Source organism: Oryctolagus cuniculus, chromosome 11 (assembly GCF_964237555.1).
Source record: "Oryctolagus cuniculus chromosome 11, mOryCun1.1, whole genome shotgun sequence".
Taxonomy (NCBI): Eukaryota; Metazoa; Chordata; class Mammalia; order Lagomorpha; family Leporidae; genus Oryctolagus; species Oryctolagus cuniculus.
Genome location: NC_091442.1, coordinates 43402775 through 43415531, shown reverse-complemented (window position 1 = coordinate 43415531; position 12757 = coordinate 43402775). Strand labels below are relative to the sequence as shown.

Here is a 12757-nt window from a genome sequence, read left to right as displayed (position 1 = left end):
AGAAACTGACTTCCCGTTTTATGGAAAGCAGTCAAAGGAGGACACTTTGCGTCAAGGATCTTCACAAAAGTGTGATTCTTCCGTGTTTCCTATCCACAAAAAGAACTAAGGCAGTGGCAGGAGCCAGAGCGGGCTCAGAGCCGCCACCAGCACAGGCAGAGTGGGGGCCGCCGGGATTCAGCCTCCTCCAGACCTGGGTTTCCGCTCCGCCTCGGGAGCTGCTATTCCAAGATCAATGGACACCAGGAAACATACTCTTCCAGAAATAGACCTCTCTTGCTTCTGAGAAGCTCCCAAGACTCAGATGCAGAAATTTTCCTGACACTAATTAGCTAAAATGGTATAGAGAAATCCAATATAAGTGAGGTTTCTTGGGCTTTTGTTTTACGATTTGTTTTTAATAATTCAGGTTTTTCTGAATTTGGGGGAAACTGGCTTCATGCTGACCTAGAGAAGGATGATGCCTCCCCTGCTACCCCCGCGAGAACCTGCTTGCTTGTTTTATTAAAATCCCACCAGGTGGGTGCTGGCTGTGTGTCCCCACCATGCCCAAGGCCACTCAGAAGCATGGGTGAACACCACACTCTCGGCCATCCACTGTCTGATCTCATCACAGGAAGCAAGATCGGGGTCTGTGCAGAGTGGACCTGGGTGGGGTGAGACTACGGTACGGCTTGGTCACAGAGGGCGCCACTGACAGAAAAGCTCTATCATGCCCGGCAAATCACCAGAGGGGTTAAGAGCCCCAGCGCGTTCCCAGAGTCTCACCACCTGTCCCAGCCCCCTGTTGCAGAGCTGCCACAGGCACTCTCTGCTGCCCTGTCCTGGGCCATCATCGCCACCCTTCTTCCTGAGCCCACACTACAATCCTGCCTCACCCGTCTCCATCTACACCCATCAGAGCTCTCGGCGTGCTGGTAACCCTCCAGCTCACTACCAGTGGAGGCTACCGGCGTGTGAGCCTCACCCCTGCCCAACCTCCAGACCCAGCCCCCTGCCCAACCACCAGGCCCAGCCCCAACTCTGGCCTCCCCGCCCTGCCCAACCTCCAGCCACAGGGGCCTTTCCTCCACCAGTCACCCAGAGCTCTACCCTTGTGGGCCCTCTCTCTCTGTCCAGCACATTCTTCCCTCAGTCTTCACGTGCCTGGCTCCTTCTCAGCTCGATGACCTTCCCCGATACTTGTCCACTAGGCAGCCTCCGCCCCAATGGCATTCTCTACGTCTGACTCCTGTTTGGCTTCTTTACATAATCACAACTTTAATTGTCCGTTTTTCTGCATGTGTTGCACTAGAATGTAAACGCTCTGAGAGCAGGCCTTGGCTCAGGGCTATGCACAGGCAGTACGGAACAGGCACCCTGGAAGTGTCTGCTGGATGAGTGATGAGCAGGGGGTTGTCTGGATGGATGGGTACACAGGTGTGGCCGCACACATCGGGGGTTGGAGAAGTGGATAAAGGAACAAGCAAACAAAGGGACATGTGAAGGAGCACGGGCTTAGTTCAAGTGCATTACCACTGAGACGCCCACGCCACACCACGCAGCGGGATTCAGGCAGGCAGGATGGGCACTGGGACGAGCGCTATGAATGAAAAGCTGTGTGAAACGGACCCCCAAGACGGGGAAGACATTCACAGAAGGGGACTCACATTAGGTGAATGAACAGAAACACAAGAGAAAAAAAACTGACACTTATTCAAGAAACAGTAAATAATCTGTAGGAAACTAGGCTGTGATTCACCGTAAGAAGCTTTTACCATGTGCTTAACAGGTAATAGCACACCATAAAATATGAGCCCTCGACGATTTGCCATGGGTATTTAAATAGATAAAATCAGCCAACTGCCCATGGGAGCCGGGACATTCATGCATTTCATTAAGTTGCAATTTCTGTGCAAAGGCTGAGATGTCAGCTGTCCTGGGTTTTTATTCTAGGCCCACTAATATACTGACAGGTGAGTATGCCACTCGATGTCTGGTAGTCAAGAAAGCAAATGAGGGGCCGGCATTGTGGCACAGTGGGCTACGGGCGTCTGGCTGCTCCACTTCTGTTCCAGCTCCCTGCTAATGGCCTGGGAAAGTGCTCGGGCCCCTGAGGCGCATGAGAGACCCAGAAGAAGTTTCTGGCTCCTGGCTTCACCCCAGCCCAATCCCAACTATTGTGGCCACTGAGGAGTAAACCAGGAGATGGAAGATCGATCTCTCTCTCTCTCTCTCTCTGTGCCTCCCTCTCTAACTCTGCCTTTCAAATAGATAAATCTTTTGAAAGGAAGGAAGGGAGGGAGGGAGGGAGGGAGGCAGGGAGGGAGGGAAAACAAACAAACAAAAAAGCCGAAAGAACTCTAAATTACTTTTCAGTCAAAAGTCCTAAGAAGCTACACCACCACAGTCTTCCAGAGGAGCTCACATGCTCCGCTCCTCTCTCTTAAGAAACGATTACTCCGGCAGCACATGCCGAGGCGTCATGTCACCAGCACAGTGGCCGATCATCAGTCACTGTTGTCAATACGATAGCTCTCGTTGCTCTGCCGGCTCTCCCTGGCACCTCTGTAAGTGTGTCGAGAAGGCACCATGTTCTGGGAACATTTCCACCACTGCATCAGTGGGGGGTGCTGGGAGACCATCTTGCTTCCCGGCAGCAGCAATGACACAGGTTGTAAAGTATTTTTAGACATTTGGGGTGGGGAGGGGAGGGTAGAGTTGGCCAGAGGAAACCAGGGCCTGGAGCAGATGATAATGGCAACGTCAGATTTTCTCTGGTCCAGCAGTTTTCAAATGCCAGTGTGCTTACAGAGCGCACGAGACCTGCACAGAAACCTAACCGTGCTGCTCTTCTGCACGCCACATCCAGACGTGCTGAGAATGCTGATTCAGAAAATCCCTGTGGGGGCCCAGGACTCTGCATTTTGAATAATTCTCTGGGTGGCTCAATGCCAAGCGTCCTTAGGCCACCCCAGGAGGAACACTACTATGTGCCCCGGGTGACTTTGGCAGAGAGAAAAATACACAATCCCACAATCCCTGCACACACAACAGCCCCCAGTCCGCCAGCAGCTTCACTTCTTGAGACTTTCGGCCACTGTGATGGAAGTGCTGCACCTTCTCTCCAGGAAAAAGGCACTCAAGGGCATGACTGCACATGTGCATGCATCTGTGCATGGAAAACATAGGGGATGAGTGCAGTTCACGAACCGCTAAAAGCCACTTGATCCAGTTCACGCTCCACTCACTCACCTTCCCCTTCTCTTAGAGACAACCTGGATTGAAAAAGGTGAAGACCGTGTCGGCCATCAGGGACTGCACCTGAAATGCAACATGTGGGCAAGCCCCGTGCACAGGCAGCAGACCTTGAAAGCAATCACCCCAAGGGCTGCATTTCCTTATTTCTGTCAGATCATTCTTCTCTCTCCACTACTGATGCAAACGTTTGAACAAGGCTTTCTACAAGACACCACCAAATGGCAGAACATTCTGCTACAACTATCTGGGACTATGAAGCATCTAATAAATTACCTGGAACACTAAGAATTCTCCATCAAAACCTTGAGTCTGCATAATTAAATTATTGCTCTACTCACTGTATCAACCCATGGAAGGATAAACCTTACCTCCCCTCCCCTTGGTATCACAAGAGACCCTGTTCACCTTTGGCAAATCAAGCCAGTAAGGTAAGTGGTTTACTTCTCTTTAACACGCCCACAAATGGGAGGAGATTACAATAATGAAGAAAGCTGCCCAATACATGTACACAGGAACAAATCAATAAAGCCCATAACCCTGACATGCCTGAACCCTTTAGTGTCCTCAGAACTGGTTTAAAGCAAAACAGATGCTCTGCCCTGATGGGCGGCCAAAATGTTTAATGTATCAAAGGTGGAAGAAGGGGCTGGAACTGTAGCATAGCGGGTAAAGCCACCACCTGCAGTGTGGCATCCCATGTGGGCACTGGTTTGAGTCCCAGCTGCTCCACTTCCAATCCAGCTCTGTGCTATTGCCTGGGAAAGCAGTGGAAGATGGCCCAAGTCCTTAGGCCCCTACACCTGCATGGGAAACCCTGGCTCCTGGCTTCAGATCTGCCTAGCTCCAGCCATTGCAGCCATCTGGGTAGTGAACCAGTAAATGAAAGACCTTTCTTTTTCTCTCTCTGCCTCTGCCTCTGTGTAACTCTACCTTTCAAATAAATAAATAAATCTTAAAAAAAAAAAAAAAGGTGGAAGCGCCAGTCATCTTTCAGATTCCACAGCACACCTCACTGAAGAGGCAGCCCCTCTCTGGAAGCAAACCCATTGGAACTGTCTTCCCATCCCCCTTCCTACCCTACATATTTCTTTCCAATCCCACAGAGGCTATGCATGTCTCAATCTTGACATCCCAAGGTCCAGCACAGGGATAGATGTTTGCTGCTAAGACACGTACACAGAGAAAATTATAGATATAGCCATGAGGATATTCAGAGAGGCATAAAATTAAAAGCTTCATAGAATCAAACACACCATTTTTCACTGGCCAGTTCATCCCAGTGGTTTGTCAATAAACACATCAGTTAACTCAGAGACGTGTATTTGAAAGTTCATTTTTTTCAGCTCTTTCCAGCATTTCAATTTAGTGAGGTTTTCAATTGCTCTAAATAAATGAGAACATAATTAATGGCAACACTGTGAACTAGACAGGCCCTGGGCTCCAGGGACGAGTCCCTCAAATCAAAACTTCCCCTTGTCACCAGGAAAAAGCATCCATCTGCTCTCACACGTGTGAGGCCCAGGAAGAGACGCCCCACTGAGGAAAGGGCACTTAGGACTAAAACAAGAGCAAGAGTCAGCTTGTACCATAGGAAAGGCAGGCGAGGGGGTGCAGCCTCCCCATGTCTGGCTGCGCCTGGGAGAAGTCATGTCCCAGCAACCATGTACCAGGTAATAATCACAATGTTCCAGAAACATGTTTGTTCATGGAAATGCAGCAGGGAAACCAGCTTCTGCCCAGTGGTTCAGCTACTGCTTCCATGCCCTGCTCCTCTAGAAATGCATCTTTCAGAGCAAGACTGCGATGTTCTTCCGCCTTCTAACCACATACAGCTTCCAAAAGGAGGACAGAGCTGTTTAAGGCGGGCAAATCGCTCGTTACGTGGACCAGCCTCGTCTTTGCCAGCAGTCGCTGTGTCAGCTGTTAAGAGAGCTCTGAGACTCTTGAAAGAATCCAGTGTTTGAAGTACAAGTTTGCAAAGGACCACTGCGAGTCCCTTCTCCTCTATTCACCCTCAGAGGTCAGCTAAAAGCTCCAGTGCCCTGAGCAGCCTACCCAGCTTGCTGCAGCAGAGGTAGTACTGGCTTTCACAGACAGCACAGCCCAGGGCCAGGTCGCCATTCCTCCACAGGACACACACCAGGTCCACCTCCCAGGGCACGGCAGCAGGCGAGACTCGGGCAGCTGGACTTTTAGGAGAGGTGCACACCAAGAAGAAACAAGGGAACGAGCAGGTGGAGAAATTAATCATCAAGACATTGAATTGAGAGAAGAATCCCAGGGCAGAAGAGAGCTCAACCCACCGTCAGGATGGAGAGAGCCGAGAGCGGATGAGGCACCGAGACTTGCGGGCAAGCCGCTGGAAAAAGCCTAGAGCACCATCGGAACACCGGTGGAAGGCACTGAGAGGGTTTTAAGGAGGGGCATGCACTGGATGGTCCTGGCCGGTTCCTCAGTTATCTGATCCTGTGCTTCACCTCTGTCCCTGCTGCTAACCTGTCACAGGAACTGAGTGGCGGCACCCCTTCTCTTCTTCACAGTGCCAGGCACACCTCTAACACATCCATACTTCTACACTTGCACAGGCATGCACATACACACTCCACGCACAGGCACACTCACCCACACTTCCACAAACACACAGGCACACACTTCCACACCCATGTGCACACAGGCATACATGTACACACATGTTCACCTGTGTGGACAGTTTAAAAAGGCCACTTTTAAAAACAACTAGCATGAAGAACCATTCTTCTGTAGTGTACTTGTAGCAGTTTGGAATATAATGGGAAAATAAAACACTTAGCATTAGAACATTAGTGGCTGGAGACGCATATTTACCAGTAAAACAAATTTGGCTTGGACTCTGTCCTATCAACACAAAAGCAAGCAAATCAGCATTTGCTCCAAGAGGAGGCACCTTCTCACTGAGTAGAGGCAGAGAGGCCACAGGCAGAGGCCAGTACCAGTCACTGTGGCCCTTCTGTGCCCGCTGGCTGCCACCTACTGGAGAGCTGTGCACCAGACTCCAGGATCAGGAAACACAAATAACTGACACTGACACAGGACAACACATGCATTTCAAGAGACAGCACCAAAGGATTCAGAAATAACTAGACATTTGCTATGCTAATAAGTTAACACAGCTCATTAAAAGTTATAAAAAATAATGCAGGCTGGCATTGTGGCATAGCAGGTAAAGCCGCTGCCTGTGATGCCCGCATGCCATGTGGGCACCAGTTTGTGTTCCGGCTGCTCCATTTCTAATCCAGCTCCCTAATGGCCTGGGAAAGCAGCGGAGAATGGCCCGCGTGCTTGGGCCCCTGCCACTCATGTGGGAGACTTGGAAGAAGCTCCTGCTCCAGGCTTCTGGCTTCAGCCTGGCCCACTGCTGGCCACTGCGGCTATCTGCAGAGTGAACCAGTGGATGGCTCACTCTCCTCCCCCACCCCCGTCTCTCTGTGTCTTTCTCTATAACTGTGCATTTCAAATAAATAAATATTTTCTTTCTTTCTTTCTTTTTTTTTTTTTTTTTATTGGACAGGCAGAGTGGACAGTGAGAGAGAGAGACAGAGAGAAAGGTCTTCCTTTGCCGTTGGTTCACCCTCCAATGGCCGCCACGGCCGCCTCACCACGGCTGGCACACCACGCTGATCCGAAGGCAGGAGCCAGGTACTTATCCTGGTCTCCCATGGGGTGCAGGGCCCAAGTACTTGGGCCAGCCTCCACTGCACTCCCTGGCCACAGCAGAGAGCTGGCCTGGAAGAGGGGCAACCAGGACAGAATCCGGCGCCCCGACTGGGACTAGAACCCGGTGTGCCGGCGCCTAAATAAATATTTTCAAAAAGAGAGAAATATTTAATTTTGATTTTGTGGCTGTTTTATTATATATACTTAAGATATACAGCTTTTTTTATTATTATTTGAGAGGTGCAGAGAGAGGGGGAGAGAAAGAAATCTCCCATCCCCTGGTTCACTTCCTAAAAGCCAGCAATGGCTGGGCCTGCACCAGGCTGAAACTGGGAGCCTAGCCCTCAGTCAGGGTCTCCCACATATTGGCAGGAACTCAAGACATCCCCTGCTGTGTCCCCGGATCTGCATTAGCAGGAGACTAGAATCAGCAGGTGAGCTGGGACTCAAACTCAGGCACTGTGATGTGGGATACAGGTATCTCAGCTGGTGGGTCAACCTCTAGGCCGAATGCCCGTGCCAACATGATGCTTTGATACATGCACACATGGTCACTACAGCCAAGAAAATGACATATCTATCAACTGACAATTACCTTTATTTGTGTGTGTGTGTATGTGTGTGTTATGAAAGTATCTAAAATCTGTTCCCCTGGCAAATTTCCAGTATGTAATACAATATAGGACTAAAGTCTTCAAGCTGCACATTAGATCTCCAAACTTATTCGCCTCGAATAACTGCCATCTCTGCACCCTTCGACCTAAACAAGACAGCAGCAAAAGCTGGAAAAAAGCTGATAATCCCAAAGGTGTACTGTGTACTCTAACATTTCCAGAAAGATACTTAGACTGGGGGAGAAAAATAAAATTGTTCTCCAAGTAAAGCAGACTAATACATCAAAACCAGAGGATAGTGATCAAATTAACCCAGAGGGAGTAGCCAGAGACAAGAAGCAAACCAGAAGAGAAGGGTATCCTGGAAAACAGGGCTACAGCGGCTTCCAGGGCAAGAGGGCCATGGGGGCAGGGGCTACCGAGACGGCCGGCAAGGAGGCCTGGAAGACAGCCACAAGACGAAGCAGCACAGAGGCCACTGGGGATCTCGGCAACAGCCTTCACAAAGCAGAGTACCAGTGGAGACGGTTGAGCAGCAGGCAAGCCATCCCTTGCAACACCAGCAGGTTTGAGTCACAGCTGCTCCACTTCTGATCCAGCTCCCTGCCAAATGCACTCAGGGAAGAGTGGAAGGTGGCCAAGTGCTTGAGCCCCCGCCACCCATAAGGGAGACCTAGATGGAATTCCTGGCTTCTGGCTTTGGCCCAGCCTGGCCCTGGCTGTTGCAGCCATCTGGGAAGTGAACCAGAGGATAAAAGATCTCTGTCTCTCTCTCTCTCTCCCCTGCTCCCCTTTTTCTGTTGCTCTGCCTTTCAAGTATAGCTTTTAAAATGAATAATGTCAGCAGAAATATGATGCGTGAGCAAAAGACACAGACCTAACAGGAGGACAGAGGTTGCTGAGAAGGTAGAAGGGATGGTTCCAAGCCCAGGCCAGGGGGGCTCCACAGGCCTATGATCTCTGCGGCCTCACAAGTTTTGCAGGCAGAGCTAGCCTAGGTGGAAAGGCTGGCCTTGGCCAGGGAAAAGCAGCCCTGTCATTGTGGTGGGGAAGCAGAAAGCGAGCTGTCGGCCACGATGAGTAAGAGGACAGGCAAGGGGAGAGAGGGCAGAAGTTCTTGCGGGATGGGGAAATCTAACAGACTCCACCCTCACCAAGTGATAAGGTTAACACCACCTATAATAAGACAAATTGACACCACTAAGAAGGACACAAGCTCATGTTTGTGCTTATGCTATTCCTGCCAAATGCAAAGCCTTAATATAATCATAGAAACCCCATATTGAAAAATATTCCACAAAGCAGCCAAACAGTCTCTGAGGGTCAAGATCATGGAGGACAAGGAAAGACTGAGGAACTGTCCAAGACTGCAAATTACAAAGGAGAAATGACAATTAAAGGAAACATGGGAACCCACATTATCCTGGGACAGAAAGAAGAACATTAAAAGATAGAAACCTAGTAAAACCCAAACACAGTAATGTAATTAATAATACTGTGTCAATATTAATTTCAATGTTTGATTTTTATACTATGACTATGTAAAATATTAGGATTAGGGGAGGCAGGAACTCTATCTTTTCTCTAAGTCTCAAGTAACTGCAAAATAAAAAGCTTATATTTTCATGCAGATATTTGTGATTTTTTTTTAATGTTACTGGTAATTCCAGGGCCCTCAAGCACTACCATATAAGCCGTGCCCCTACTTCTCCCCTGACACAGCATCAGTAACGGGAAAGAAAGGGTCTGTTCCACCTAGAAGACACGGCTATGCACCAGTCACCCAGCTGTAAGTCTCCACGCATCCCTCATCGACTGCGCCCTTGCCCCTCACAGCTTCCCAGGAAGAGAGGAAGGCGAGCAAGCAGAACAGGAACGTCCCTTCAGTCCTTACTCCTCTGCCTGCCAGGCCCACACATCTCATCAAGTGTTAATCAAAGCCTTTTAAAGTGTATTCAGCCCATGTGAGACCAGATAAATGCAACGACATTAACACATTTCCTTTCTTTATTTTAATTACCTGTTTTTCTGGAAGCTCACAGAGGTGGCAGTAAATCTAGGTCAGATGCTGATTTAGAAAAATGAAGGCTTAAAAGAAGATGTGGCACATCTACCCACACCTGGGACATTATGTCACATGGGGAAGGTACATGGGTAATAAGATCTCACATGGTGACAATATACTGCAGAGAACAGGGGTGACAAATGTCACCTGGATGTCACGTGGGGAAGGTACACTGGACAGAACGTGGGTAACAGGATGTCACATGCAGACTATACACTGTAAAAAACAGGTTACTAACTGTTCCAAACCAGAGAACCGTCCAGTCCTGGGCCACTACTCTGCTGCCACCCAGTGGCAGGTGAACACCATGGCATCTGGACGAGGAACAAGAACCCAGAGGCAGGGGCTGCGCAAAGAACATTTCACCGGAATCCAAAGGCAGGAGGAGGCAAGGGAAATGGGCAGTCCCATCCTGCCACAGTGCACGTGGTGCCAACATGCATTGTTGGGAAATGAAGTATTAAAATAAACACAAGGTCACAGCCATGAAGGTCTCTCCACCTCAGACTAAAGATTACTGCAGGGTCTAAAACAAAACTGAAAAGACTACAGTCACCCAGGAGACACCCGAGCCCTGCACTCCAGACTCACCTGCTTTGGATCAGAGGCAGCAGCGCCAGGTGCCGGAGATTCCAGCTCTATGGTTACGGGTCCGTCGTTCTGAATGTGCACTTGCATGTAGGCACCAAACTTGCCATCTGAAAGAGCATTTCAGGTAGTTACCAGAGGTGAAGGGCCACATTCCCCTACCAGGAAGCTCACTCAGGTAGATGAAATCAGAAACCCAGGGAGTAAGACCAGCCCTGAAGTGAAGGAAAAGGAGGCTAATACCACAACAAGCGAGGGACGGGCAAGATCAAACAGCACGGAAACTGCTGCCTGCCCAACCATGCGGAGAGAGAAGGCATGGTCACTCCAACGGTGGAAGAACAGAGGCAACAGGCTGTCACCTGGGGAGCTACACTGGGAGAACGCGGGTGACAGGCTGCCACCTGGGGAGGTGCACTGGGAGAATGTGGGTGACAGGGTGTCACCTGGGGAGCTACACTGGGAGAACGCGGGTGACAGGGTGTCACAAGGGGAGCTACACTGGGAGAACGTGGGTGACAGGGTGTCACCTGGGGAGCTACACTGGGAGAACGCGGGGGACAGGGTGTCACCTGGGGAGCTACACTGGGAGAACGCGGGGGACAGGGTGTCACCTGGGGAGCTACACTGGGAGAACGCGGGTGACAGGCTGTCACCTGGGGAGCTACACTGGGAGAACGCGGGTGACAGGGTGTCACCTGGGGAGCTACACTGGGAGAACGCGGGGGACAGGGTGTCACCTGGGGAGCTACACTGGGAGAACGCGGGGGACAGGGTGTCACATGGGGAGGTACAATGGGAGAACGTGGGTGACACGTGTCACATGGGGAGGTATACTGGGAGAACACGGATGACAGGATGTCACATGGGGAGGTACACTGGGAGACTGGGTGACAGGGTGTCATATGGCAAGGTACACTGGGAGAACATAGGTAACGGGATGGACCACTGGAAGATCCCTGGCTCAACCCCTGTGGAAGGCCACCTTAGTGCTATATCCTATAAATCCTGCCTCCCCCAGATTCTCCTGGGCCTTCTGGGCTCAGACCAGCTTCATGCTCTCAGACCCCAGACCACCTAACAACCCTAGGAGCAGAGGGCCCCCTATCAGCCTCTGATCCTACCACTGCATCCCCCTAGGCCCCACCTCTGACTCCTGCCACCTCGTGTGTCCCCTCTGAGTCTTCCTCTCAGAGGCAAGACTGGCCCCAGTGGTTGGTTTACTCTCGCCAGCAGACAGGAGCCCTGGAAACACTAGAGGCCTTCACTGTTTGCCATTTGACAGGCAAGAGGCGTTCCTCCGAGGTCGCCAGATCTGCTCAAACAGTGGTGACTCCACGTGGCTTCCCATCATGTTAACGTGGCCATTCACATCAACAGGGCTTTTGTTTCAACCAGGAGAAAGACATCAGCTGGGAAGGAAATCATGTGTTTAATTGCATGCTAAAATTACGGCTACAATTAGTAGCAAATTTCAGCAGATGCACTCCCCAGGGAGGCTGAAGGCAGACTCAGGAGGGAAGGAATTATTTCCAACCTTGAATTTCTGTTGCCAGGATATATGGCATATGCCTCACCATGTTTACCATTCCAAGGAGCAAGAAATTTATGTTCTTTGCTTGTTTTTCCTCAGTTAAGAACAGAACTATTATCTGAATTTCCATTTGTACACACAATAAATCTACGACATGCTTTAAGAGGTCTTAAAATGGTAACATTTTTTTTCCAGTCCAGATCAAAGGGTAAAGCCCCCAAGAAAAATTACACTGGCCAAGGAAAATAAATGTTTAAAAAAAAATAAAAGACAAAAGCCCATCAACAAAACAGTATGTGGGCTGCTTCAGTGACATCATCAAGCTATTCTCAAATCTAAGCCCCAGGCTTCTAACCAGAGCTGCAGGCTAGGCACGTGTCAAACAGCTTGGTGCCACATGTTCCAAGCAGGACGACCCCCCACCCAGAGCCCAAGCAGCCCTGAACTGGTCCCCAGCAGAGCTGGCCCAGACCCTCACCAGAGCGCCTCATCCCAGGAGCCCCCATATGCATGTCTCTCTGACAATGCCCACTGACTGGCATCACGAGCCAAGGTGTTCTGGGCTGTTCTGTTCAGGACAGTCACCCTGGGACGACGATGAGGGTACACACGAGTCAGCACATAAGTGTGAGGGAAATCTCAGCCACTATCATTATCATGACACCTGCCACTGGCCAGGGTAGTATGTAGACAAATGGAGGGGCTGGGCCATACAGCTATACCCAAAAAGCATGGTCTGCTTCATTTCCTGGCTCTGGCCCCTGGCTCCAGCTTCTTGCTAATGTAGAGCTAGGGAGGCAGCAGCCATGACTCAAACAATTGGGTTCCCACTACCCACGTGAGACCTAGATTGATTTCCCAGCTCCTAACTTTGGCCCTAGCTCAGCCCTAGCCATTATGGGCATTTGGGGAGTAAACCAGCAAATGGAGAAACAATCTCTGTCTCTCTTCCCCTCCCCCTCTCCCTGCCTCTCAAATTAACTAATGACTTAAATTAAAAGACGGGTTGATTAAGCAAATACC

General features: G+C 50.2%; 1 protein-coding gene across 3 annotated transcripts in view; it reads right to left on the bottom strand.

The window, feature by feature from the left end:
* DTD1 (D-aminoacyl-tRNA deacylase 1) overlaps positions 1–12757 on the bottom strand; it is a 171389-nt gene that overhangs the window by 118502 nt on the left and 40130 nt on the right. For all 3 annotated transcript variants that reach the window (XM_002710949.5, XM_008256344.4, XM_017341778.3), the window contains exon 4: positions 10204–10310. In XM_002710949.5, the coding sequence (XP_002710995.1) occupies positions 10204–10310 (107 nt within the window). The remainder of the gene's footprint in view (positions 1–10203; positions 10311–12757) is intronic.